The sequence below is a fragment of the Toxotes jaculatrix genome, chromosome 15, assembly GCF_017976425.1.
Source record: "Toxotes jaculatrix isolate fToxJac2 chromosome 15, fToxJac2.pri, whole genome shotgun sequence".
NCBI classification, from domain to species: domain Eukaryota; kingdom Metazoa; phylum Chordata; class Actinopteri; family Toxotidae; genus Toxotes; species Toxotes jaculatrix.
The window spans coordinates 19,376,141-19,403,143 of record NC_054408.1 but is presented as its reverse complement, the minus strand read 5'-3'; the positions used below and the strand labels follow the sequence as shown (position 1 = coordinate 19,403,143).

General features: G+C 39.0%; 1 protein-coding gene and 1 long non-coding RNA gene across 2 annotated transcripts in view; one reads left to right on the top strand and one right to left on the bottom strand.

The window, feature by feature from the left end:
• Positions 1–15,734, bottom strand: part of pth2ra (parathyroid hormone 2 receptor a) — a 39,136-nt gene extending 23,402 nt beyond the window's left edge. The window contains exons 1-5 of the mRNA XM_041057413.1: positions 15,649–15,734; positions 8,965–9,070; positions 5,988–6,098; positions 4,924–5,045; positions 3,261–3,358 (exon numbers count right to left, since the gene is read on the bottom strand). Of these exons, the coding sequence (XP_040913347.1) occupies positions 3,261–3,358; positions 4,924–5,045; positions 5,988–6,098; positions 8,965–9,070; positions 15,649–15,714 (503 nt within the window). The 5' untranslated portion in view covers positions 15,715–15,734. The remainder of the gene's footprint in view (positions 1–3,260; positions 3,359–4,923; positions 5,046–5,987; positions 6,099–8,964; positions 9,071–15,648) is intronic.
• Positions 542–27,003, top strand: LOC121194496. The gene is made up of 5 exons (XR_005895384.1): positions 542–596; positions 5,192–5,281; positions 6,008–6,157; positions 26,415–26,478; positions 26,759–27,003. It is a non-coding gene; the product is annotated as an uncharacterized LOC121194496 (long non-coding RNA).

Genomic DNA, 27,003 nt, shown 5'->3' with positions numbered 1-27,003 from the left:
ATAGCAAGATACTTTACTGTAGGTCCATCTCTGTTCCAACAGGAGGCAGAGGAATCCTCAGGGACCCTGCCAATTTCTGTCAGAGAGGAGAAACTGTCAAAGCTCAAGTTTTTCCCACCTACTGCAAACTAGTGGGAACCAAGAAGTTGTCTTCATAACCCACCTTATTGTAGGTATATGTGAGTTACTTCACAGGTCTCTGGCAGTGACACATTGTTGTCCTTGCAGAATTTTATAACAGAGGCCAGCACAGCATTTCTACATTCGTCTCCCTCTTTTTGAGATCTCAAACTGTCAATGATCAGCCCTGCAGTGACTCTGTTCTGGACTCTGGTTTGGTTTCTTTGTTTTCTGTCTAGTATTTCCTGTTTTATTTTGTAGAGACATCACTTGTGTCTCTGTTGTGAAGTTACTTCCTGTCTTTGTTTGTTTTTCCCTCCTTTGTGATTGTCTGCTCCGCCCTGATGTGTGTCACCTGTTCCCAATTACCTCTTGTGTATTTAAGTCTCTGCGGTCTCTTTGTCTGTTTGCTCCTGCGTTTGCTCTCCTGTGTTCGTTTCCTCCTGTTTCTTTGGATTTGCCTCTTTTGCCATTTTGTAAGTAAGAATTCTTAGTTTCCTTCAAGTTTATGTTTCTGAGTTTTTGTATAGCTGTCCTCAGTTTTTCTTTGAGTTCATGTTCTGAGTTATTTTTTCCCTACATGGATGTTTTTGGATTTCTCTGAGTTTTGTTTCCTTGCTGCATGCACTCTTGTTTCTCACCCGTCTACCTGTAAGCCAGTTCCTTTTGTTATTAAAATTTCATCAGTAATCTGCCTGCTTGATGTCAGTGTTTGGGTCCTCTTCCCCGTGTTCCTGCCCTCCACATAACAAACACAGTTTGTTGTTCTTAATGACTGCAGAAGGAAACTGTCAGAAACTGTAACCATGGTTGACAGATGCACTTAGGCTGAAGTACTTCTCTGGACCACTTACATTACCATATATTTTCATTCTAAACAGTACTAGTGTTGTTGTTGTTGTTGCTGCTGCTGTTGTCCTTGTGGTTGCTGCTTATAATTACTGTAAAAAAAATAAAATAAAAATCCTCCAATTCAGTGAGCTGCAGTGAACATGATGACAGGGTTTGTGTAGGTAATTTACTGAGCAGCAAAGGTTTGTTCATGAGTCTGACTGAATATAAAGTTATATAATTGAGTCATCCTTGATTGGCTCTTATGACTTGACTTGAGCTTGATGGTTCTCGTGTTAATTATTGTGGAGAGCAGCGTGTGGCAGATGTATTTGTGTCAAGTGTGGTCATGAACAGTTTCAATGTGCATTAAGATTTCAGCTTTGTCTTTGACTTGCAGATACTTTGCTATATAATATTGATGTAAGTTTTGTTTTACCATGGAAACAGATATCCTGGATGTCCCAAATAAAAATATTCTTTTTTAAAGAGTGCCCATAAAGGGAGATGTCTTTAATGCTGACACGGTGTTCACTACATAGATGCCTTGAAAAGAAATAGGCTGCACCGATGTGCCCCTGTAAAGGTTGAAATAACCAAACATAAGTTTCTTGCGTTCTCAGATCAGTTGTTAGTCTCTTCATAGCTGGACATTGGGTTATTGTACAATCAGGGAGCAACTTAAAAGGATTTGTTTTAAAATGAGTATATAGTAACTATTCATAATGTATTTACATCTATACAGATAATGCTTTCATTTTTTTATGTAAATCATGTTTTTCTTTTTTTTTCTTTTTTTTTCTTTTTTTTTTCTTTTTTTTTTCTTTTTTTTTTTCTTTTTTTTTGTACTCATCTTAGTCTCTCTTCCTGACTCCTGGCTTTAAAAGGTTAAAGCTGGGCCACTTCAGCTACGTAGGCTTGTATACAGTTTCAAGTGGCCAGGGATTTACAAAAGGCTTTTGAAGTTCAGATGGCGTGAGTTACAAGATTAAAGGGAGTGTAAAATGTTATCTTTATACCAACTAGGCCTCCTGTTTTATTTTCATTTGGTGCAGGTGAAGGAAGGTAATGCTTTCCTTTACATTAAAGGTTTATTTTTCTAATAAAATCTAAATGTGTCAGGTTCGCTCTTCTTTCAAAAACAGAGATGCTGTACACAGCCTGACTGCAAACGTTTTATGCTGCTCAAATATTGAAATCGAGGCTAATTTTACATGCTCAGAATTTTAACAAAATGGGCCATATATCTCTGTCTGCAGCACAAGAGCTGAATCCAAGTTAACATGCCGTACCACACACTGCACTACAACATTTCCATTCAAGTCACTGTGAGAATGTTATTCTGCCTTCAGCTCTGAAAATCACAGCAGTGCCCTTTCTTTTCTTGGATGTTACCTGGCTTTTCAGTAATAGTGATCATTTTATGGGTCACTGATTTCATAGTCTCTTGTAGATTCCTGTAAAGTGTCTTGAAATTACACATTGTAATTTGGTGTTAGTTGTAGGAAAGACAGGAAAAGACTATTTAAGCCTGTGTAAATGGTAAGTCATCGTTCATTTACTGCAGAAACTTTACTCCATTTATATAATGAACATGCATGATTTCATGTAGACAAATTTCACATATCTGGATGCTCATCTGACCTGCTGTGCGCTGACAAAATTACACTAACATTACACTGGGATTGATTGATTGGAGGTGTAATAATTTTGCTCCAGCTCTATTTTCCCTATGATTGGCATTAAATTAAACAGTTCTTTGCACAAAAACAAAAATTAAAAAATTAGGACATTATTATGAATCATAGTCCCAAGAAGTTAAATGTTACTGGCCATTTATTCTGTTTTATGCCAAACATGCCATATATTTAACAACCCTATAGCTATATTTTTGCTATAACACATTAGCAAATGTGAGTGTCTGAATGCCCCAATTATGTAACAAAGCAAATGAGTAATTTGCGTCCTGGCATGTGTTAGTGTACTCAGTTTTGCCATTTTGTCATCATCGATGTAGCACAATGCATACTGTGTAGTGTGGTCAGAAATATTGTTTGCAACTGGAACATAGCAGAACACAATCATGAGGGCTGAAAAGAGGAAGATGGTGCAGGTGTTACAATGAGAACTACAATCCCAGGGGGGCTCAGAGACTTTTCAAAAAACAGTGACTAACCTGTAAAGTGCACAGCTGTCGAGCACTAAACATTGCTGTTGTTTTGCAATGTAAGATGTGAAAATGCAGACAAAGACAATGACCATCTCCTGGTATTAGCAAAAATATTAAAAAAAACTCCTCTCTCTCTTACTTGAAATATCCAATAATGAAGATGGCCACTAGCAGAGAGCTGAAGGACACAGCGTAACCAATGGTATACATGACGTACAGCCGCTCAAAGAAGTCTTGCTGTGGACACACAGAGAAAGATTTCATGTGAAACAGACTCACAAAATATACGCAAGCATCACTCACAGTTGTTTGGCTAAACAGGATCCTGGAAAGAAAACCAGAAATCCATGGTCAATTATGTTTTAGGTCTAATCATTCTGTGTTTGTGTTTTGACAGGAGAAGATACAGGATTAACTCATGCTAATATTGCTGGGTAGCCCCATTCCCAGATCTGTAACTCAGTGTGAGTTTAGTCTGAAGATAATTAGAACATCAGTTTATAAAGTCAAAATGCTCGCAAACTGGAAAAGACATCAGGAGTTTTTTGTTTTTGTTTTTTTTTTTAAAGCGTGTGTTTGTCTGGAATCTAACATAATGTCATCTTTTCAAGCACTGGTCAGACTGACAGGAGCCTGAAGATTCAGCTGATACCATGAACAATGGCCACATTCATTGTTCATGGTGTACATGGCTCTAGTGCTTTTTCATTTTCACAGAGCAGGTGACGAATAGTCCCTCGGGCATGGCTGCCTGGATGAACAGGCTGCATATCAAAGGGTGGATAGAAGGATCAACTTGAAAGTAGTGAACATTTATACTATATAATTATATTTATAATCTGATTTTGAAGTTAAGGAGATTCATACGTTTGTTAATAAGTTTAAAAGTGGAGTTTTCATTTTAAACCTCCTGCACCTCCATGCTTGCAAAAAAGATTTGAGGAAAAAGTTAACATATATTGAGGAAAAACATATTTAGAGGGTTGGTACCATAAGGATCCAAGATTAATCTTAGGTTGCGGGAAATTATTACAGAAAAACTGTCAGTTATTTTTTCTGATACAATGCTGTATAATCTGGCTTCGTCAGACCCAAGGGGAAACTCTTTGAATGAAATTACATGTAAAATTCAGGTGCATGCAGCCTCTGATGAGGGGTCGAAAGTTCATTGCTTTCAAACGGTAAAAAGCAAAAGAATGTGAGAGCTATGACTTTAGGGACTGAAGAGCTGTTCTATAGTTTTACAATCATGAGGTAAGATGTGAATTTGAAGCTCTACACCACTTCTGCACATTGTGTCCTTAGATGAGGGTGAAGCACACATGGCAGCCTGGCATCTCATTTCATTTTTCATCATCACCGTGCACAGTGGGGCCGCGCATTAGCTCGACCGCGAGACCCTGGGTGATTTTCAGCTTTGATATGCAAACAATCTGTGTGTATACATGTCTATGTATGTGATGAATAATCGACTATGGTAAATGATTCATTTACTAACTGTCTTTGTTTTTTTCTTTAGCTTTTTTTTAAGCTCTCACAATACTGACAGCTGTTTTGCAACTTTACCTGTTCTTTAGTTTATTTGAGCCATCATACATTGTCACTGGTTTTTATGTTTTATTTATGTGCCTGATGTTGTATTGTCCAATCTGTAATGCTGCCGTCCTGGCTAGATCTCCCCACTGAGGCTGAGCCCCTCAGTGGGATTCACCTGGTTAAACGAAGGTTGCATTTAAAAGAAAACTGGATGAGCTTGTTAACCAGATCAGTTGATGCTGAGACATCTTTACAGTCATACTTACTCTCTCTTCCTCATCACTGGGCTGAAGGAAGCGCAGACACTCTGAGTAGTTGGTCCATGTTTTGTTCCAATGTTCCACAAACACCCAAGAGCTGTTGATATCACACTTTCTGTAAGCATGTCCTGTAAACAAATATTCTTAAATGAATGGACATTTGCAAGACATTTCAGAAAAATGAGTGTGTGGTCATAATTAAAGTATCTTAACAGAATAATATTATAAGAGGTTCAAATGTATAATGCTTTACTGTGATATGTTGTGTTTTTAGGAGCAAGGATTTTGGGGCACTTGCCTTCTACCCTTGTGAAATAATTTCCTTCAACAAGCCTGCAGAAAATAAACACCCTGCACACTCAAGGTAAGCTTGCACAAGTAATTTTAATTCTTTTTGGCTAATTACACCTCATGTACACGCAGTGCTTGAGTGACACCTTCCTCATTCCCCTGTTAGCTCTGTAGCAGCACAGTAATAAAAGTAAAAAAAAAACTGATGGCTGAATTCCATTTAGCTGCTTCAGGTTCACGGCCCTGGCTTTGTGCACAGTCTAGGACTATAAGTACATGGAGTTTACATGTGCACTAGTATCATGGTTTTTTTAGTCTTATTCTGGTTTTGACCATTTTCAGTTTAAGACATTTAAATGGAACATGAGGAATCACAGTTGGTGTCCAGTTTTCTGATCATCCAAGTGCAGCTGTGTGTTGATCTTACAGTCAAGCCCGAAATTATTCATACCTCTGGCAAATTTTGACTTAAAGTTACTTTTAAATGTAAATAAAAGCTGAGAAATATTTTTTTCCAAAATGATGCCTCTTGTACATCGTCTTATCTTCTGGGAAACGCATGTGTCATTTCCAATCAAGAAAACACTTGCTGGTTGAATAAAAGTAACTTTAAGTCAAAATTTGCCAGGGGTATGAATAATTTCAGGCTTTACTGTATGTGCTAGTGAGTCATTCTGCTTTTATCTTTACATTTAACTTCCTTGCAGTCTCAAAGTTCTCAGTGTTGGTGATGGTGCATCTTCAAAAAAAACAAAAACATGAATAAATAAACTGTTAACCTTTGTGGTTGAAATCATAGATGTAAGACGGGCAGGGAACCTTAGTAACCAGCCCAGGGGAACCACGGGGCCAGCAGATAAGGCCATCCCAGTCTGGAGGGCACACCTCATCTGCAGTGAGAAGGAGACGAAGTCAACACACACTTACCCACACTGCCATCTGGTACATGGTCAGTAGTAATCTTTGTCTTTTTTTTTTCCCCTGCATAGCCTATTGTAACAACTAATCTGGCAAATGTTGGTTACAGCTACTGAACCTTATTTTAACTCTCGTTGGTTGCTGGTAAACTTCTAGTCAAACTAATTTTCTAAATGTCAAGTGGGCTCTTTGTTGAATGGCGTCGAATTATTGGGTTAATGCGAAATGTACTTTTTATCATAAAAATGAGTCTTCATGAGTCAGTCCTCACGTTGCCCTCTAATGAGAAATTAAATCTGTTTGTGACTCATAGTGATTTTGTCCCTTCAGTGAGGGACCAGAAAAACAGAACCACCTCTGCTTTAACAGATGTGATGCAGTTCTGTAAATGGAATAAATAGCACCTAATACAACTGATTTGTAAAACGTGTTATTTGACCGTATCAGACGAGTGTTTACAGACGTTCCAACCAGCTGTACTAAAATCCGCAGTGAAAAGCTGACCAACATGGAGAGGGGGCAAGATGAAATAATCATATAAATATGTGGATAATGTTGTACATTTTCAAACAGCCTCTCCTGGAATATATTCACAGCGTATATGCATCTGTTCACACAGAAAGGGACAGGAATAGTTGTGTAAATAGTGAGGGGAAAAAAAGAGAGCTAGACAGAGAAATCCAAACCCTGCGTACTGTCTCACCTCTTCACAGATGACTAATCACAGCACAAAGTGGGTGTGAATGTCAGACTGTCATTTTCAGAGAGTTACAGAAATTGATGGTGTGATGTGTGTGGTAGCACACATTCGACACTGACAATTCCCAGTATTGTTCACAATTACACAGTAAAATGTGAGGAAAAAGTGATGTAATTTACTGTGCTTATTACCTACATATGCAATGAGTTTGAGTGGTTGGACAGTCAGACCAGGGGTTGTGAATCAAGTCTTTTAATGTCATGCAGCATGGAGACAAGACATACAGTTCACAGTGTGTTCTGCAGTGCTGTCTGGAGAGTGTTCTGTAGCGTGACTATTTATACCTGTAGTCAGTATGCCATAAATGCCTTTCCCAACATGAGGGACAATAAAGGATTTCTTCTGATCACACCTACTGTAAAAACTCATGACAATCACCTAGGGTTAACTTCCAAATCAGCAGTTACAGATGTCATTTCACCATAGGGGACATCTGTTCTAAATGATCACAAGATATAATCCTTATTGTCTTAAAACTCCTCTGGGGAGAGTTTTACAACCTGAACGAATGTGGAAAAACTTCTACAAAGGATGGTTTTGGGTACAGCTTATTTTTAAATTAACAATCCTAAACTTAGTATCACTAAACAAAGATACATTGTTCATTCAGTCAGGCAAACCAAATCCATGTTCATTAGGTAATGAAATCTTGAAACATGCCCTTTTCAGTTTACATTTACATAGTGAATGAGAAATTCAGTCATACAGTACTACACATCATCTCATTCATTGTATTGTTCCCCACAAGTGAGTATTAGTATAGTGAATCTTTGCTCTGCACTGGTTTTCTAGGAGCACATGTTCCTCATTGGTTAGTAATAGTAAGTAATAGTAAGCTATTAACAGAAACCAGTTCATGTGAGTGGGTTTATTGTGCAGGATGTATACAAACTCAAACATAAGTGACAGATGTGAGAGCCACTCATAGATACTTATAGATACCACTTAAAGATGACAGGAAGTGAAATGGACACTACAAACAAACTGCACCTCCACTAGCTCATCTCTTTGTTGCCCTGCCCACCAAATTGCTATACTTATATGTGGAAAAAACACTGTAAAATGCACATTGCTCTTTCTATTCACTCTAGTCAAATAATTTATCCTGCATCGCTACTTAAAATTCTTTCAAGACAGTAAACATTCATGGGTCTTCTTGCTGCCACTGTGACGATTTTGTGCTGCACTGTAAAGGTTTAACATCTAAAAGTTAAGTTGAAAATAGTTTCAAACTCAGTGTTTTGTTTTTTGTTTTTTTGTTTTTTTGTGATAGGAAGTGACTGCAGCTTTGATGCAAAAGTTCCACAACAGAAATTGAACCTCTGGTCATATCACACTTATTCTATCACACTGACTGTTCCCTAAACCTCTCCCCTATGTCCAATCATAGCTTAGCAGTCCTAGCAAGACAGGACAGGTCTGTCAAGCATTGGATTTAAGCAGTTTGCAAGTATTTATATCCACTGTGTACAGTGAAGAATAGACCAGTGCTCTGGCCGAAAATCTAGGCACAGCCCGAGATACTACTGGATTTTAAAAAAACAGTCGTGTTGTTAAAAAGTGCATCCACTGTGTGTGGCAGTGGTCCTGGATACTCTTAGAGTTTAAGCTGTCATCAGCAGTTCAATCCTGCTCTTTATTGGACTGATGAGGGAGGTAATGTTAGCTGAATTAATTAAAATTGCCCAGCAACAGTTGTCATTGCAGCCAGCTCAAAATGAGAAGTGTGCTTTTCTCTACTTTGATCTAAAATCAAAGAGCCATTGTTTCAAAAACTGCAAAGAACCAAATCGGCAAGGTTTCTACTGTGAATTGTGCTGTGCTAGATTGGAAAGCTTGACAAGCGTATCAACAGTAAGCCTCAGCAAACATCTCCCTATATACTCTACAGTATATGTATTTAATAATCGAAATAACATGCTAGAAATTGCACTTCAAAAATCTGTCTCCACGTTCTCCTGAAAGTTTCAGACTTTTTTTCACCATTTTAGCATAACACTTGGAATTGCATTGATTTCACATGAATGTATTGTGTAGCATTTTCCAAAAATGTGACTCTCTCTGTGTACGTTTTGTACCTGCGGACCCTGGGTCAGTGTTGGAGAGGTTCTGGTAGCACTGCAGTTTGATTTCGTAAAGGATGTACATCTGCTCCTGTGCAGAGAGAGGACCATCAAACCCCATCTGTGGAGCACAAACAAACCAGATCAGATCTTTGACCCCTGTATGCATGTAAATCACCCACTGCTGAAATTGGCTTTTCAGTAACATCTGGCACATCTTGCCATATGCTAACTTCTGTGGGGCCAGGCCAACACTTGGGAATATTGACAGTAGTTGTGACAACATAAACAATAACAGAAAGCCACGAGAAACAACATTTTATAACACATTTTTCATTTTAATTCTTGTTCACTCGCAAATATTGTGAACTTTGCCCCTGAATACACATGATTCTTCCTGTTTTACCATTACAGAGATGATTGTTCATGCATTAGCCTTTGTTCATCTAATTTTTATTGGCTCCTTATCCATTTTACATTAAGTTTTACTTGTAGCATTCAGAGCACTACTAAATAAAGCTACACTTCCAACACACTGACCGATGTGCAACAATATTGTGTTCTTCTGTGTAGTGAGTATTATACTCTCACACACTTTACTGAGCACTTTATGAGGAACACCACAATAATACTGGGTAGCTCCTCATTTTGCTCTCAAAACAGTCTTGGTTCCTTGTAGCATGGATTCCAAAAAAAATGTCTGGAACATTCCTTTGAGGTTCTGGTCCACGTTGACATGACTGCATCACATAATTTCTAAAGATTTGTCAGCTGAAAATTCCTGTTCTACCACATCCCAGAGGTGATCTTCTGGATTCAGATTTGGTGACTATGGAGGCCACTGAAGACTTGGTGCATTATCATTCTGGAAGTAGCCATTAGAAGATGATAAATTGTGGCCATAAAGGGATGTTCAGCAACAATAGTCAGGCTGTGGCATTTAAACAGTCCTCATTACCCACACCATTACACCACCAGCAGCAGCCTGGACTGTTGACACATGGCAGGTTGGGTTCATGGATTCATGCTGTTGACTCCTAACTTTGACCCTACCATCTGCACCCTCAGCAGAAACTGTCAGCTCCAACCAGTCCAGCCATTCTCCCCTGACCTCTCTCATCGACAATGTTTTTCTGTCCACAGAACTGCCACTCGTTTTTTTTTGTTGTTTTTTTTGCAGCCTCTAGAGACTGTTGTGCATGAAATCCCAGGAGATCAGCTGTTTCAGAAATACTCAAACTAGCCTATCTGGCACCAACAATTATGCCACAGTCACTGAGATCACTTTTTTTTTTCCTTCATTCTTATGTTTGATGTGAGTGTTAACTGAAGCTCCTGACCTTTATCTGCATGATTGTAGCCTACGTATTGCACTGCTGCCACATGATTGGTTGACTGGATAATTGCAGGACTAAGAAGGTGTACAGGTGTTCCCAATAAAGAGCGTGGAGTCTAGTTGCATTAAAAAACAATGAATAAATGATTTAGGTGGGTAAATTGTAGAGCAGCTAAAATCCACCACACAATTCCTCTGTTGACACAAGCCTTTATTGAACTAATCTTTTTCACACAACCATCAAACCAAACACACTTTTTGGCTTTTATTGTAACTTTTAAACACATATTGATCAACACTTTTGACTTGAGCTCTGTGAATACACACAATACAACCGAACACAGAAATGTGAGACAACAGAAGTGTTTCAGATATAAAAAAAAGTAATGAACCCAGCTGGACAGTGATTTGAATTGGTTGGCTAATAATAAGCCAAAGGCTATGGCTAGGTTAACAGAGGATAATATCTGAATCATGCAATCACAATGTTAAAATAAACCAAAAAAATTTTACATTTCAGCTCATTTTCTAACACTACTGACAAGTAGCCGACTTTAGTAACTTCAAAAGTCACAAAGCATTGAAAAGCAAGTGTGTCCCAGCAGGGTTCATCGCTTTTTTGTGTGTCCCTTGTAAACACTTCCATTGTCTACTCGTAGAGCATTTCTGTATTTGATTGTGTTGTGTGTATTTGCAGTGCATGTGTTGTAAAATTGATGTTGAGTTGCAACATGTTGAGCTCTCTCAGCCACCATAGAGTTGCTATAAAAAGCCTTAGAAGGGATCATCTGAAGTACATCTGTGTCCACAATAAATTCCATCTATACAGACAGTTCGGCCTTATTCTCAAGGAAAATGAGAAAGAACACAGCGCCGTCTGCTGTGAGTGAAACACTGACATCAAACCCCAATATTATTATTTAGAAGCACAATTTAGTACATTTTAATATTTTGTTCAGTGTGCACCTAGAACTATGTCACTAAAGTCATAGATAGGAGCTTAAAACTAGGTCAAATTGCAATGAAAAACTGCAGTTTTCTTACCACCTTTAAAGAACCTGCTGCAAAGAGATTTTTCAACATTGTGTCTTTGAAAGCAAAGGAGCCTTTTTAGTTCCTGTGAAGATTCTCAGTCATCCAGGTCATGGTTATCCAAGAGAAGAGCTGACTTGGTTGTAGATACTTTAATAGTTTTAGTAAACGGTATCCATCCAATTTTCAGGCCAAATAAGACTCAGCTAAAGTATAAAAAAAAAAAGTTAGTCAGTCAGATACAGTCAGTCCAGGTCGAGTACAGATAGCTCTGAATATTCATCTTCCTGGGATTTCTCTATCCCTGAACCTCCTCTAAAAAATGGCATTTTTTTTTAATGTGAGGACACATGATCCAGTCAGTAACCCCATCAGGGGGAGATAACGTCTGTCACTTGTCTTCTTGACCACATTCTGACTAAGCAGTAGAAAACCCAGCTCCCAGCATCTCGCAAAGAAAACAACCAATATCATAAACTCAACTCTAAATTCAGTCAGCCTCACCAGACCCATAAAAACAGTTTCTGTGCCATAAAAAAAAAATTTAAAAAGCTGCTTAAGAAATCCTGTCATAGTGCTGTCATGAAAGACTCGCTTCTAATAAAACATATTATTATCCTCAGGAATATAGTTGAATACTCAGGAATGGTGGGGACTATAAATGTGTAAAACTTCTTTCAGTCTGGACTGAACTGCACTGGTTACATGCATCTTTTAGAATGAATTTTAAGGTATCCAAGTTTTAAATGACCTCGTTATATCAAAGATTATCTTTCATTTTAGGTCCTGAGCAGTAGTAAGATATACTGCTTCTATGTGTCTTCTATCACACAATGCTATTTGATGAAAGCTAATACCCCATGCTCGATATTTAGAATGACAAGGTTGCTTATTATCTAAAGAAGCCATTAAGGATCCAGAGGCTTTTATCTGGAGTTCTGTTACTGTATGTCCATGGATTTCATGTTTTATCCTTTGGTTTTCTAATCATCTTTTCTGCTCAATTTATTTCACTTAATTTCCTTAATTCCTAGAAGAATTAGCCCTTCCTATCTGTTTTATTAAGATCTGAAACTTTTTTTTTTTTTTTTTTACTCAGACCCACTCTGAGGTGGTAGTTGTTAACTGCTGAAATCCAGGATGTTATGTCAATGTCTGAAGTCAGTTCAAGCTATAATAAGAAACTCATGAGTCTCTGCTGGGGAACAGCTGGAGAGCTTATGACACCATCAGATCTGTGGCATCGGGTCAATAAACAGATATAGAAGATTGATTTGTGATAGATTTGACAGCTTTTTGTATTTATCATCATATGCAGAGATTGTAACGGCCTAGCAGGCAATGTCTCAAAGTTTCTGTGATCTCTACGTGTCTGTAGGTGTGGCAATCATCCCAGACATCATATTTCAATACATGCAGTGAATATTTGAATGAAGACTTCATTATGGATTCATGCTGTCTTATAACCTGTCAGCATGTCAAAGAGAGGAACATTTTCTTTATAGCACCAAGTTTATAGAACCATGTAAAATGAGATTTCGGGCAGACCATTAAGCAGACCAGTCAGGCATACCCTATGTCTTTTACAGACTATGTACCCATTGTTAAGAGGTACATGCTTAAGAGTGAGTGTGCAGCAGACATAATGGAAGAGGATGTTTTGTCAAGCGTCCCAACTGTGTTTATTATAGTAAATTACTTTGATGTATGATGATTTTCTTGATGGCTGCCACAGTTGTGTAGTGCGCTTGGACTAACATTGTGGACTTTTTTTTTTTTCAAAGATGATTTTAATGGTTCTGTTTAGGTGTCTCAAAGTATTTGGTTAAAGTTAGGGAAAGACGGTCATCTTGGTTAACTACTGGACATGTCAACTTTGAGCTGAAGCACAAGACAGGATGTGTTTACTTCTTCGATATTTATAACCAAACTACTAAATTCACAACTCCAATTTGCATGTAGCCATCATCTTTCCCTGTTTTTGTAGCCTTAATCTGACCACACATGAGACACATTACACACATCCCAGTCTCCAGAATCAAAGTCCTGTGCTTTTCACATTGCATTAGGAGATAAGGATTGAGGAGGAGGGGAAGAGAAGAGAGAGTCAGGAGAAAAGTTTTAATTACAGAGGTGGCAGGCGAGCTATTGTTTCTTTACAGTAATCTGTGGTGTGTAGTCACAGTCCAGATGGGTGCGCATCTTTTTTCAGCTGCAATTCAACTGGCCTTGCATTTCCATCGCAGAAATAAATTGGCTGATCTGGCAAGTACAGTAAATCTCTGCTGATGTGGACAAGCTGTGTCCGTTTATCAAGGATTATGAGGCGACCATTGCTGACTTTGTTTAAATGTATTTATATAATGTTACATAGAAAGCCTCTTTCTATGGTGTGCAGTGAATTCACACCTGCAGCCTTGGCAGCATTATTTACAACTGATTGCATAGTGCCTACAGTATGTGTGTATTTAGTCAATTTCAGTATGTGGAGTGTAATGTATTTCTTCTGTATTTGTTCATACCACACATTTGCACCTATTACTGTTCAAGATACCCTCCAGGCATATTTCACAACATTTCAAAATACTCTCACATTCAAAGTGGGTTTTTTTTCCCCAAAAAAAGGTTACCATTATAAACTTAAAAGCACATCTTGTCTCTCTCACTGACAATTCTACCATCTATTCACAGGCAAATATTAAGATGCGAGCAGGCAAAAGCACAGCTATAATTTCAAAGAGGCAGTCAAGGTGCTGATTTGAGCCATTTGTGTTTCATGTCTGTATGTTTACAAATGAGCCAAGAGCATGTCAAATGTTAGAGGCAGACCTCGCAGTGAGTGCAGATGCCAGCATGAAAAAGATTTGCACAGGGCTTACACGGAGCAGCTGTTGCAGTTGTGGTCCAGTGATAAACAGCTGTTACAGCATCAGGCCTCAGAATTAGTTTATTAAGAAAACTCCTGAAAAGCCTGATATTTCTGTCTTAGCACAGCACAACTCAGCAGGGGGTAGAAAGAGGCTTCCAGTTCTGGGTTGTAAACTAAAACTGCACAGTCTGCTGTGTTATTTTAAAAAGTTTCCAAGGCTTGGGAACAGTGATAGATTCTGGGGTAAATGACATTGGTTTCCCTGTTAAAATGTGTTTCCCTTACCTTAACCTAACCTTTACCCATACCCTAACCAGTGCTCTCTGCCTACTCGCAAAACAATCTGGAAATGATGTAGGGAGGACAGAGACTTCCTCAATCTCTACTGGTGGGTTAAGGTAAAACAAAACATAAACACACATTTGTGAGCATCAAAAATGACACGCACAAATCGGTGAGCACACGTTTGTAAACCTTATTTTTCATTTGTAGATCGTGTGATACACATTTGTGACCATTTTGACTTTAATTTCTCACCATCCTTCTGGATTCAGTTCAAACTAGTGACACATCAATAACCACGTTGCAGATTCCACTTCACTGTGAATTGCTCTGACTCAAAGGTCAGTGACTAATAATCCTGCGAGTCTGGTGAATTTTACTCCACCGGTGATCACCTTACACGCTGCAGCGAAGATCATTTGAAATCTAATTATGTGAGGATAAAGTACTTATATCACTCAGTAGAGCTTTCAGGAGTTTGCACAAGATATTACACTGATTAGTCTAATTAGAAATTTTAAGGCAGACGGTGCTTATTAATACAACTCCTGAAAAGTCCATCTCATAAACGCAGACTTTCTGCAGTCCCGTTGTTGCACCGATCCCGTGAAAAGAAAAATAGAGAGACTGAAATGCTGGCCAGATATCAACAGGTTATTTGTCACAGAAATGTAGAGGAAACTGTCAGAAAAGATTATAGTACAGAATATATGACTCATGTGCTTCGTTCCCTGGTGTTGTCCATTTCTCTTTGTCACTTTTGTATCTAGAGGGCGAAAGACTCAGCAACACTGTAATACAGAGGAAAGATAGAGAAGATGGGCAAATACGCTGCAACTCCATCCAGAAATGTTAGTTCTTTAAAGCTTGACTGTTGTGTCTGTACACTCAGAGGGGAAGTGAGCCGCCTTGCTGCATGTCATGCTCATATGCGGAAAAAAAGATGGCTTTTCCCCCTTTCCGATTCCTCCGAAATTATAACAGGCTAATGTGATTTTTTGTTTTCATCTCAATTTGTTGACAATAAGCTTTTTTAACAGTCTCAAGAGGGGATTATTATTACTGCTATTGTGCAAATGTATGGCTTCTGTAGCAAAACATTCCGACTGTTTTACTGTTAAAAAAAAAAAAAAAAAAACAGTTTGCTTGAAGAACAAGCTCACAATAAATGTTTCCTCACCTGTGCGTCAACCGAAGTCCAGCAGACAGAAAAGTTTATGAGCAATATCCACGCGAGCAAGTTCATAGTTCCTCTGTCTGCCTTCGCCTGCAGCAGTGCAAAAATACCACTGTGCGTTCATTTGAATCCAAGCGACCTCATGCTTCAGATAAACATCTCCTCTGATGTCGGTGCATCACTGAGAGCTTCACATGACCAGAAAGTTTAATCACAAGTTGTGATCCAGAGCTGAGCTGTCCAGCGCGGAGGAAAGGATGCGGCATTGGACTTCATCGAGTTCCACGTGTTTTCTTTTTTTTTTTTTTTTTTTTCGTCCACCCCCTCCTCTCGTGCGTTCGGAAAGGTTCTTAGAAATGAGAAATCAGTAAGGCTGCCGTGTCATGTCGCTGGCTCTTGCAGAGGAAGATGCCCCGTGCGCACGGTGACACTTCTGTTAGTCTGTGGCGTGGCACGTGAGTACAGTAAGTTAAAGCTCCAAAAAAAATCTTTGGCCACTTGGAGGCAGCATAAGTAACCTGTAAACTCAACACTTTTATCGCCTGACATAGTTGATGAGGCAAACATCTCAGCAAATAGTTATCCATTTACACATCCAGCAGATGGAGCAACAGCAGCTAGCCGCCTGTATCCACTCCACTTTTAGCTCAGTCTTTGGTCACCAGAGAGACCAAACCAAAGAGAAATACAATGTGCAAATAACTGATATTTTGTATGACTTAATTTACTAACAACTAGATTCGTATAGATGGCAGAATCAATAACTACTCAGCTCCTTGTGATTGTGGACCCAGTCATGAGACGTCTGCTTCAAGAATGTCAGTGTGTAAGTAGAAGTTCTCATTGCCTGTTGCTCCATCCAGCAAATGGAGCATTGCCTGTTGCTCCATTCAGTGTTTTTAGCTGCAGTGGTGCTGAAGGAGCTGTCCACGGTGCTGACAAGGCAGGCTAACACAGCAGTCCAAACCATGGAACAAGCATTTGTGAGATAAAAGTCCGGCAGAGGGCACGGGAGTGGTACACATTATTGTCACGCTCTGCCATTCGTAATACTGGGTGAAAAACCACCCCCCTCTGTAAAATCTCTGCAACTGTTTATAAAGCACTTTGTGCATGAACCTCTAATTATGCTGCCAAGAAAACCAAAAGCCTGTAGCACAATGCACACAGCGGCAGAGCCTGCCTGGTGACTCATTGATGATCTAATGTATTTAGTGCATATGCCAGCACATCACACTGTGTACAGCATCCTGTTCACATGGTAACTGTTGATGGCATGCAGCTGTCAGGTTGACATTTGTGAGCAAGCATTAGCCCGGCATGTAATGGGCGTAAAACAAACCACTTTACAACCTTATGTTAGCGTTGTAACAGTCGAGACGAGAGACAGGCAGAGAGTCAAAAACTTTCTGATTGCATTTTTGCAGAAATGGAAAGAGATCCCGAGAGCGTGCCCCAGCTTGTCTGAAACAGAGTCTGAACAGGCTGTGATTATTGTGTGAATTTACTTCCAAGCGCTAATTTTTTTTTCTCAGCGCAAGTAGTGGAAAAGTTCATCCACTTATATTTAATGATCTCTCTTCAGCATCGCAGGCCTCTTCACAGTGCTGGAGCCACAGCCTGGGCAGGTTTGACCCATTCACCCTGATGAAGTGGTGAGCAACCAGTACTTGTAAAGTCTCTCTGAAGCTCATTGAGTTCAGACCCAAAACTGTATCGCTTCTATCTGCTTGCTTTCACCAAGCAGTTACACATTTCTTAGGAATGCTTGCTCAGTATGAAAAGCACTCTCTGGATGTTTACTGTAAAGCAAGGGAGAATTTGTCAGTACACTGAAGGCACAAAAGGGTCAAGCATTTGTGGCACTCAAACACAGAGCCGACAAAAAAGGAAACGGTCACATTTTAAGAACTTTTATTCACAGAAATTGCAATATGTTTCCATCACAGCCTGCCATTCTCATTCTCATATCAACAGTCAGTTTGACAGCCCAACAGACAGACCTATAATTTCATCAAGCTTCTTATTTAGTAATCCTTATACTGTGCTGCCTATAGTGTGGCTTGTCTAGCGTGCGCTGCCTTTACAGTCACTGTGCTGAATGTGTATCTTCACTTCCCCCAGCAGCTTCAATCAAGTGTATTTTCATCATTGCTCTTCTCAAAAGCCCGTCTCTTTCGAAGGATGGCATTTCACTTATTTTAATATGGGACCTTTCACAGTTTTCACACTGGAGATACAGTTCTGTGTGTGGAAAGCAATGCTGATATTTAACTTTCCAAACTGCAAATATGGACACAAATGACTCAGTAAAAGTTTAGTGCTGCATATTTCATGTCACTGTTCAGTGCATATAAAGCTCACATGGTTATTCTCTTCTTGCTATAGCTGCTTACAAACGTATGGTTTCACTTGTTTACATTTAGATCATATATTATATATAAGGCATCACTGGTATTCGGCAGCCTATAATGTAACTGCATGCCACTGTATTGCCTATATTTCACCCAGAGTTGTTTCTGCTTTAGCTCAACTTACCTCTCCTTTGGGGAAAGTTGCACCAAGAGTTAGCTTTCATTGGCAAGTTAAATTTCAAAACCGATACAGTCACAATACAGTCACTGTCTAGTAAAGAGACACACAGAAATATACTGTGCGCGCACACCTTGTTTGGAAACATGGCTCATTTCACCCTTGTCCAAACCACTGCAGATAAAAATCAAAAGGATGCATTTAGAACTGTTTTTGTTTTGCAGTAAATGAAATGTCAAAGCCGAACAAAGTATTTTACTTATTGCCTTGTATTTAAAAATAATAACTGATGAGGAAGGTGCAACCATTACAGACATACTCTTCAGGAAACGTTTGTTTTGCCTCTGAATAAATTGGTACTCAAACCTGACAGACACCTAGAGAGTGTGGCTGCTGTGAGTGCCTGAGATGAGAGAAAAGAGCTGATTGCGCCAGAGCACAATATGTCCCGATAGCTCACTTCCCAGCATGGAGTTTGTTTTGTGATGATATAAATTAGCCACTCGTCAGCCTGGCAGGTTGGTGAACACTCCTCTGTTTGTTGTCAGAGTTGTGTGAATCATCCATTGTGTGAACCGTGTTGAAAACCTCTCTACACCTGAGATGTAGTATTTTCAATTTGAATATAATTGTTTTAATTCTGTGTCAGTCAGCGTGCTGTAGTAGGCCAGTAAATCTCACACAGATATATGAAAGGAACATGGAGGGGGAAAGGACATATCTGGCAAGATGGTGTTGTGGTAGTCTTCAGGGACAAGTACTGGGGCAAGGACAACTGACACTGTATTTACATGTAAAAGAAGGTTTTTTTAAAAAAGTGATTTTTTTTCCACATACTCACAAACAACTACTGTGTGACTAGAGTTTTTGATAAAGTAATCATTTGTTTTATGTAACTGACAATGGCATTGGATATTAATAAAGCTTTGATCTGTCATCAGTCATGAAGTCGGGTTAGCTCAGTCAGTCCAGTCTCCTTTCAAATTATGTAACTCTGACACAAAACAAGTCCTCATTAAAAATGCATATTCAATGGTAGCATTCAGTGCCAATGCAGGAAAAAGAGGATGAGTCACAGAGAAGCACAAAGACAAATGGATGAAAAAGCTTCACCCTTCAACAGAAGTTCATGTGCAAAACTGGACTCAACACTGACCCCTGCTGGATGAATAGTCACTACAAAAAGTCATCTCCTGTGCTTGAAGTTCAGCCTTCCTCACTGACTTTGACTCAAATATTCAGCATGAGGGAATGAGAGGTGAAACTGTGGTATTGTAAGATGAGATTTATTTTTGTGAGGATTTGTTTTGTGATTTCTAATTTTTCTCAGGTTTATTGTTTGTCTTGGTTAATGTCGGACTATTTGGCGGAGTGATAAGAAGATGTGTGATGTGCCACATCACTTGGCGAAGTTTGTTTTTTTTTCCCCATGTTGCTTTAGGGTCATTAACAAAGGTGGATCTAGACAAGACGGTGTCCCCGTGCTTTTACTGCACCCACAGAAAAGTGGGTTAGTTAGTTGACCTCTGGTTAGTTAGAAAAGAGATAAGTTTAGTTACAGGAACCAAATCATCAGGCCAGGTCATTAACGCAAGTGTAATTACTCTGATTTGAATTTGGGAGATAGAGATCTTTTCTTAACTGCCCCCTTGAGAATATAATTGTGTGACATGTTCTGGGAATCATTTCTGACGCTGTCTCCTTTTTTTTTTTTTTTTTTTTTTAGACATAATATATACATCACAATACATCATCAGTTTTGTTTTCAAACCTGTCCAATTTGCAGACCCACATTGTGTCACTCCTTGGACTAGTTGCACCTGTGTGAGTATTGACATCAGTGTTGTTAGAACAAATGGATTTTTCATTACATCTTCCTCTGTATTTTAATAAATGATTCACAAGCCGTGACAGAGCTGAGGAAGGCAATCATTCACTGATTATTACAAAGGGGGAATGAATATATATGAGAGCACTCAGTTTGTCATCCAGAATGCATCTCTCATTTTACTTATAACACACATTGAAAAGATCTGTGTATAATAATAACATATACAGTGATACTTTTCTCACTGTGGGATGAAAACTGTGGCTCCTGTGCATCCAGTCTCGGGGGTCTTTAAAGATTTTTTTTTTGTAAACACCGACTTATTTACAGTGCTGCTCAGTGTAGTGTTGTGTTATGTTCCCTGCATTAACTGTTAGGATTTCTTCCTCCGTTGTTGCTGTTTATTTAAATCTGTTAATGGAAACATGAATAACCAAAGAGGAATAGCTGAAGATGGGACTGTTGGACTGTATGTTACATAAATCTGTATATTCTGCTTTTATGTTTACTACCCAACCAAAGCTCCCAGCATTGCTGCAGGAAGGCCTTTGTAGGGTGTGAGCTCCCAGTTTGCCCCAGTAGATTAACCCAGTATGCCAGCAAAAGTTCCTCTCTTGTTATCCATAATGGCAGCTGTCCCTTTTCACCTTGCAAGGCAGCTACTGCAGATGTTTTATATGGTCCTTGCACCTGCTCCACATCCAGCTTATTAAGGCAACTCTCTCGCTGCTGCTGAAGCTACACACACACACACACAGTCTGGTGTACCTTTCATATGGTATACATTCAACAATGATGAGCTTGTTGCTCCCCCGTCTTGTCCTGACAGGCATCTAAAGTGATTGTTGATCTTTTTACTCCAGTCCTTTACTTTACTTTAACAGCATGCTACCTCCAGGCTTTTCATCAAGCAACACTCCAAGAAACCTGATCACAATGACCTGTGCAAGTGTTTGGCTGTATAGCTTCAAGGAAATTGCCTTGTGACATCTAGAAAAACATATCACTTATGTCTTCACTACAGATAACTGAAAAGCCCACTTATTTGCCCACTGCTTCACGATCTCAATTACAGTCTGATTTCTCTAAACCCTTCTTGACTTGCTTTAAAACATAACTAATCATGATGTTTAATAGCATGGGACTTCAAACACTGCCCTGCAGGGCTCCATTCTCCATCCTTACCTCTGTTGTCCTGCTGAATAGGAAGTCCAGCGCCCAGTTGTACATCCTGTCGCCCACACCTAACTTACTTACTAAGCACTAAGCAGTCCTTCCTTCCACAATGTATTATATGCTTTTCTCAGCAGCTACCATCAACTAATTTGTTTGGGCTTTCCAAATTTCTGAGTCCTAGAGTCAGAAAAAAAGTCTCTCATTTCTAGAAAATGTGTTTACTCTCTCAGGACTGGAATTTTTCCCATTACACAACCATTTTTTTAAACAACCTCAATATAGTGTCTCTGCCTGAGACCTTTTGTACTGGATTAATGTTTCTAATGAATGATTTTGACCACTATTGATCCACGTTCTTTCTCTAAATTGATAGGATTAAACCTCTTTCAATTCCGCATGAATGCTGCCACCTTTCCCAGTCTTCCTATCATTCCTGACTGCCTTATAGTTTTGATCTCTTCAGTCTTCCCACCTGTTTGACCAGAACATTTTATAACATCAACCATAAACAGTACAAACTCAGTTCTCCCCACAATCTGTGTGTCTTCCTTTACCTTACTACATCCCCTACACTGGGTTGCTCTCTGTACTAATTAGATGAGTGTTCGATGAGCCTGGCTGCACAATCCTTTTTTCATATAATCCCTTGGGACATTTTCAGTCACTGCACTTCTGCTGCTCTCTCACTGGCATCAATCGCTCCCCCGGTAAGCAGAGCTATGTTCCCCTCCTCAGCTGCTGCACTTAAGCTTTGCCCCCTTTGTCACATTCCATGTTCATACATACAATATATGTTTTGGACAGTTAGTCTTTCCTCATCAGATTTCAACATTACCGACAGACTGTCAGATTTCTCACCATTGTGAGTAGTTTTCAAGCGTTTTGCCTCTATCACCATTGCAGCATTTTTTAAAATCTTGTCTTTTGGTACTATTGTGGGTATTCCCAAAATTATGCCTCGGACCATGTTTTTATAACAATACAATGTTCCTTGCACCTTTTTACCTTCAATCTTATTTAATCCAATAGCCTTCCCTTGCTACGTATGGCCCTTCAAAGAATCAACAGTGATCCATTACACAAACCCCTCACGCTCCTAATCTCATTAACATGTTTATTGCTTTAGGTAGATGACATTTGTTCCACTCACCAAATGAAGCACTTTCTAGAGCCAGTTTAATGATGGCTTCGTATTCTTTGTTTCCGTCTACTGTTGCTACCAAATTTGCTCATTATCGCCTTTTTGCCATCTGTGAACTTTCATTTTGCTGCCTCTGTTTTTTACATTTTCACCTATCATTAATCTTCTGTACAGTATTCCAGCTTTCATCCTTCCCACTATCTGCTTCTATTCCTCCTAAGTGACTTCCTGATCCATCACTGCCTTCTGCCATCTCCTGTCCATTCACAGCCGGTTTGGGTCATTGTCTGAAGGAGAGTGAGTGTGATGTGATCTACTTTTCCTGGACTTTGTTGGATGTTATATCCTTTTACCCTACACATAGTGATAAGAACACTATAGTATGTTATAGAATGTAACAGAACACAAATCGCATTGAAATAGCCTTTGAGAACCTTTTATTCCAATCAGTAAACCTTCTCAAACAGAATGGTGAAACTTACTTGAGTATTTTCATCTTATGCTATATAATACTTATATTCTGAGGAAATTGTGATACTATATTTATTTGACAATTATAGTTTTGTGTGACTTTGCAGGTTCATGATTTACATGCAAAGCATATGATCAGCTTAATAAATGTGATGTGTTATCATAGATTGAACAATGCAACTCTGTATAAAGCAGCTAAATTTAGCTTCTCTCCACTCCCTCCTGATGTTTTGCAGGCCATCTTAACATGAAAAACATTTGGCCGTTGTATCTTTGCCATGTGGGATTTAATAAGTGCTGAAAGGAGTCATATTTGAGCAATTCTTGCTCATTGAACATTTCGCAGTGCTAAATACAATGATGCTGCTAAAATTATGGAAACTAATGCAGGCCGGTGCACCTCGCTGTCTTCTAACTACAAAAAGTATCCAGTCTGATGTGTACTGAATGCTGTCATCTTATTATGTTAGACACTATTCAGTTCCTGTTTATGGTCTGCTTTCAGTTTGTTTGTTTTTTTGTGTGTGTGTGGGTGTGTGGGTGTGTGTGGGCAGCATGTGTCAGTGTAAAAGCTAAGGATTTGTTTGTCATATATATCTATCCATGTAATGTAAGGAGACATTTACACATGACCTTGCTAACAGTCACCTTTAATGAAAAGGCAGAATGCAAGTCTCCTACCAATGCACTGATCAAGACTGTGCACTCAACAAAAGAACTAGAAGAAATCTGAGATGCATATGAGTTACACTGATACTTTCTTCTATAGAAATTGTTAGTGAAACCTCTCCCTTTGGCAGTGAAAAGACAAGAATGCAGCTCTTTCATTAGGTATCGTGAAAAAGCAGAAAAGGCAGTAATGTTATTATATTTTGAAGTTAATCGAACCATTTTGAGTTTGGCCAAGCGAGTGTGAGAAGTGACAGTTCTATTGTGAAAGAATAAAAAAGTAAAACCAGGGGCTGTAAAGGACACAACTGATAATTTAAAACCACACACACATCTGTGAAAACCTCACCCACACAACTAATAAACAAGTTCATTAAGATGGGGAGTGAATCTCTCCTGTGCACCCATGTGTGACGGGTTACATCAGTGTACCACTGTGTGGGAGGGAAATAAGAAGTGTGTGTGTGTGTGTCAGAGACGGTTTCAGTGTGAAAGTGACAAAAGTGGAAAATAAAGTTTTGTTTGCAGTTTTTGCAACTGCATTAAGGTTTGAACCCAAACCTCAATCACTGAAGAGAGAAAATCAATCTTAATATTCTACAGCTGGGAAGTATGGTGAAAATTCTATTATGGAAAGAAATTAGTCAACTTTTAATTGTCTAAGTTAGATAGTTGCAGAAAAAGCTGTGAAAGAGCAAAGGCCGTGTTTTAGTTGTAAATGGTTAGAAAACTGGAGAAATACGAGCTATTGAACTAGGCTTAATTTGACCACAAGAAAGACTGCCTTAATGTCCCTGTGATTAGGATTTTTCTCACATACAAAACTTATGAGAAAGTTGAGGTTAAGTCAAAGAAACCCAGATTTAATATACAGTGTGTACGGAAAGTATTCAGACCCACTTAAATTTTTCACTCTTTGTTAAATTGCAGCCATTTGCTAAAATCATTTAAGTTCATTTTTTTCCTCATTAATGTACACACAGCACCCCATATTGACAGAGAAACACGGAATTGTTGAAATTTTTGCAGATTTATTAAAAAAGAAAAACTGAAATATCACACAGCCATAAGTATTCAGACCCTTTGCTGTGACCCTCATATATTTAAAACCAGGCACTGCTCATCACCTGTCCAATTATGGCCAAGTACAGGGACATCCTGGACGAAAACCTTCTCCAGAGTGCTCAGGACATCAGACTGGGCCGAAGGTTCACCTTCCAACAAGACAATGACCCTAAGCACACAGCTCAAATAACGAAGGAGTGGCTTCAGGACAACTCTGTGACTGTTGTTGAATGGCCCAGCCAGAGCCCTGACTTAAACCCAATTGAGCATCTCTGGAGAGACCTGAAAATGGCTGTCCACCAACATTCACCATCCAACCTCACAGAACTGGAAAGGATCTGCAAGGAAGAATGGCAGAGGATCCCCAAATCAAGTGTGAAAAACTTGTTGCATCATTCCCAAAAAGACTCATGGCTGTGTTAGCTCAAAAGGATGCTTCTACTAAATACTGAGCAAAGGGTCTGAATACTTATGGCTGTGTGATATTTCAGTTTTTCTTTTTTAATAAATTTGCAAAAACTTCAACAATTCCGTGTTTCTCTGTCAATATGGGGTGCTGTGTGTACATTAATGAGGAACAAAAATGAACTTAAATGATTTTAGCAAAGGGCTGCAATATGACAAAGAGTGAAAAATTTAAGTGGGTCTGAATACTTTATGTACCCACTGTATGTATTTTTAATAAAGAGACATGATGACTTGGCAGGTCACGAGACAATTCACATGACAGACATGCAAAAGGAGGGAGAGGAGAGGACATACAGTCAAGTCCTAAATTATTCATACCCCTGGCAAATTTTGACTTAAAGTTACTTTTATTCAACCAGCAAGTGTTTTCTTGATTGGAAATGACACAGGCGTCTCCCAGAAGATAATAAGACGATGTACAACAGGCATCATTGTGGGGAAAAAATATTTCTCAGCTTTTATTTACATTTAAAAGTAACTTTAAGTCAAAATTTGCCAGGGGTGTGAATAAATTCTGATAACCAAATCTGACGCAACAATGTCTGTACCATTAGTGAATAACCAACAAGACTTAACCGTCAGTGCCAGAGCCAAGTTCTCCATGTCTCAGTGACTAACAACGCTAAAATACAGCTTACACAGTACACAGTAATCCACAGAGTGCACCTCAGTGGGACTGGCCCACCCTGACACCTGACACTTTCTCTAACTGCACACAAAACAACCCTGACACCTCCTTCCACGCTACCTGGCACGACCCTCCCATCCAACCCTCGTGGGCTTTTTACCTCTCCCCCTGGCCTCCTACTGCATCCCTCTAACCTCCTCCTTCTGCCTACAGGAGACACATTAACTGTTAACCCAGACAGATTGTCCCCATGCGCCTGTCTTCTCTTGGAACCGTGCTCTTCCTCACCTCTGGGGTTGAAGATGATGGCTTAGCAAATTCAAACTCAGCTCGCCTCCACTTTCTATTGTTATTATTTCCTTATTTCTTATTTAACTTTTTTTTCTGCCCTCTTTTTTATCTGTCTCTTATCGTCTTTATTTTTCTTTTTTCTTTATATGTCACGAGTTTTTTCTTTATATGTCACAAATTGTGGACAATTTCTCTTGAATTGGAAGGAGTTAGGGGAAAAAAATATGTTGAAGTTCACATTGGAATTATTATTATAATGGCATGTAGAACACATGCCCCATTATTCTGTTTTTGGAGTTGTATTTATTAGTTAATGGTTGTTTCTTACATACCAAACATCTGGTTTTCATCATCATCCTCAGACCTCAAATTCAGACATCAGATGAAAAAAAAACTCCACAAAATTTTTTTTTACACAAATCCTGGAAAAAATTTTTCAATAAACACAATTTCCACATAAAAATAACACAATTCAGAAACACTTCTGCATTGTTTTAAAGCTCATGCCATAAATGACTGTGAAAGGCTGCATGGACCAACCACAAATGTGTAAAGCTTCTTCAGGTAAGTTCCATTTCATTAGCCTTCGGGCTTGTTATTTTTCTGGCATGAATACTTTAACCTCCTGCTAAAAACCTAATTAAAACGAATCATCCTCAAAGGCATCCAACCACCCATCTTTGCTCGCATTTCTAGTAAATCCAAATAAGACACAGTTTGTAGGAGTGAGATCATTTGTATTCAGGTCAGGGTTTTGTTTTGTTTTATTTTTCAAGTTTTTTGCTTGACTTTCATTATACTTGAATATGAGGTCTCTAACCATTACACTGTTTTGTTCCTACAGGTCTACCAGGGACAGATTTCTCATCACACATCTGCCTCCGTCTCTGCAAGAGGTAGCTTTTTTTTCCTCAGTACAGGGCCAATATCTTGCAGACCTTACACCTCCTATCATCTAAGGTCGGGCAAAATTCATTGCCTTGTGTCAAAGAAATTTCATTGCACGGAAAATTAGTTTGAGGGGCAGCATGCCACTAACTGTGATGCAAAGTAAAAGTTTTGCTGAGTCTGGGAAATATGTCAATTATT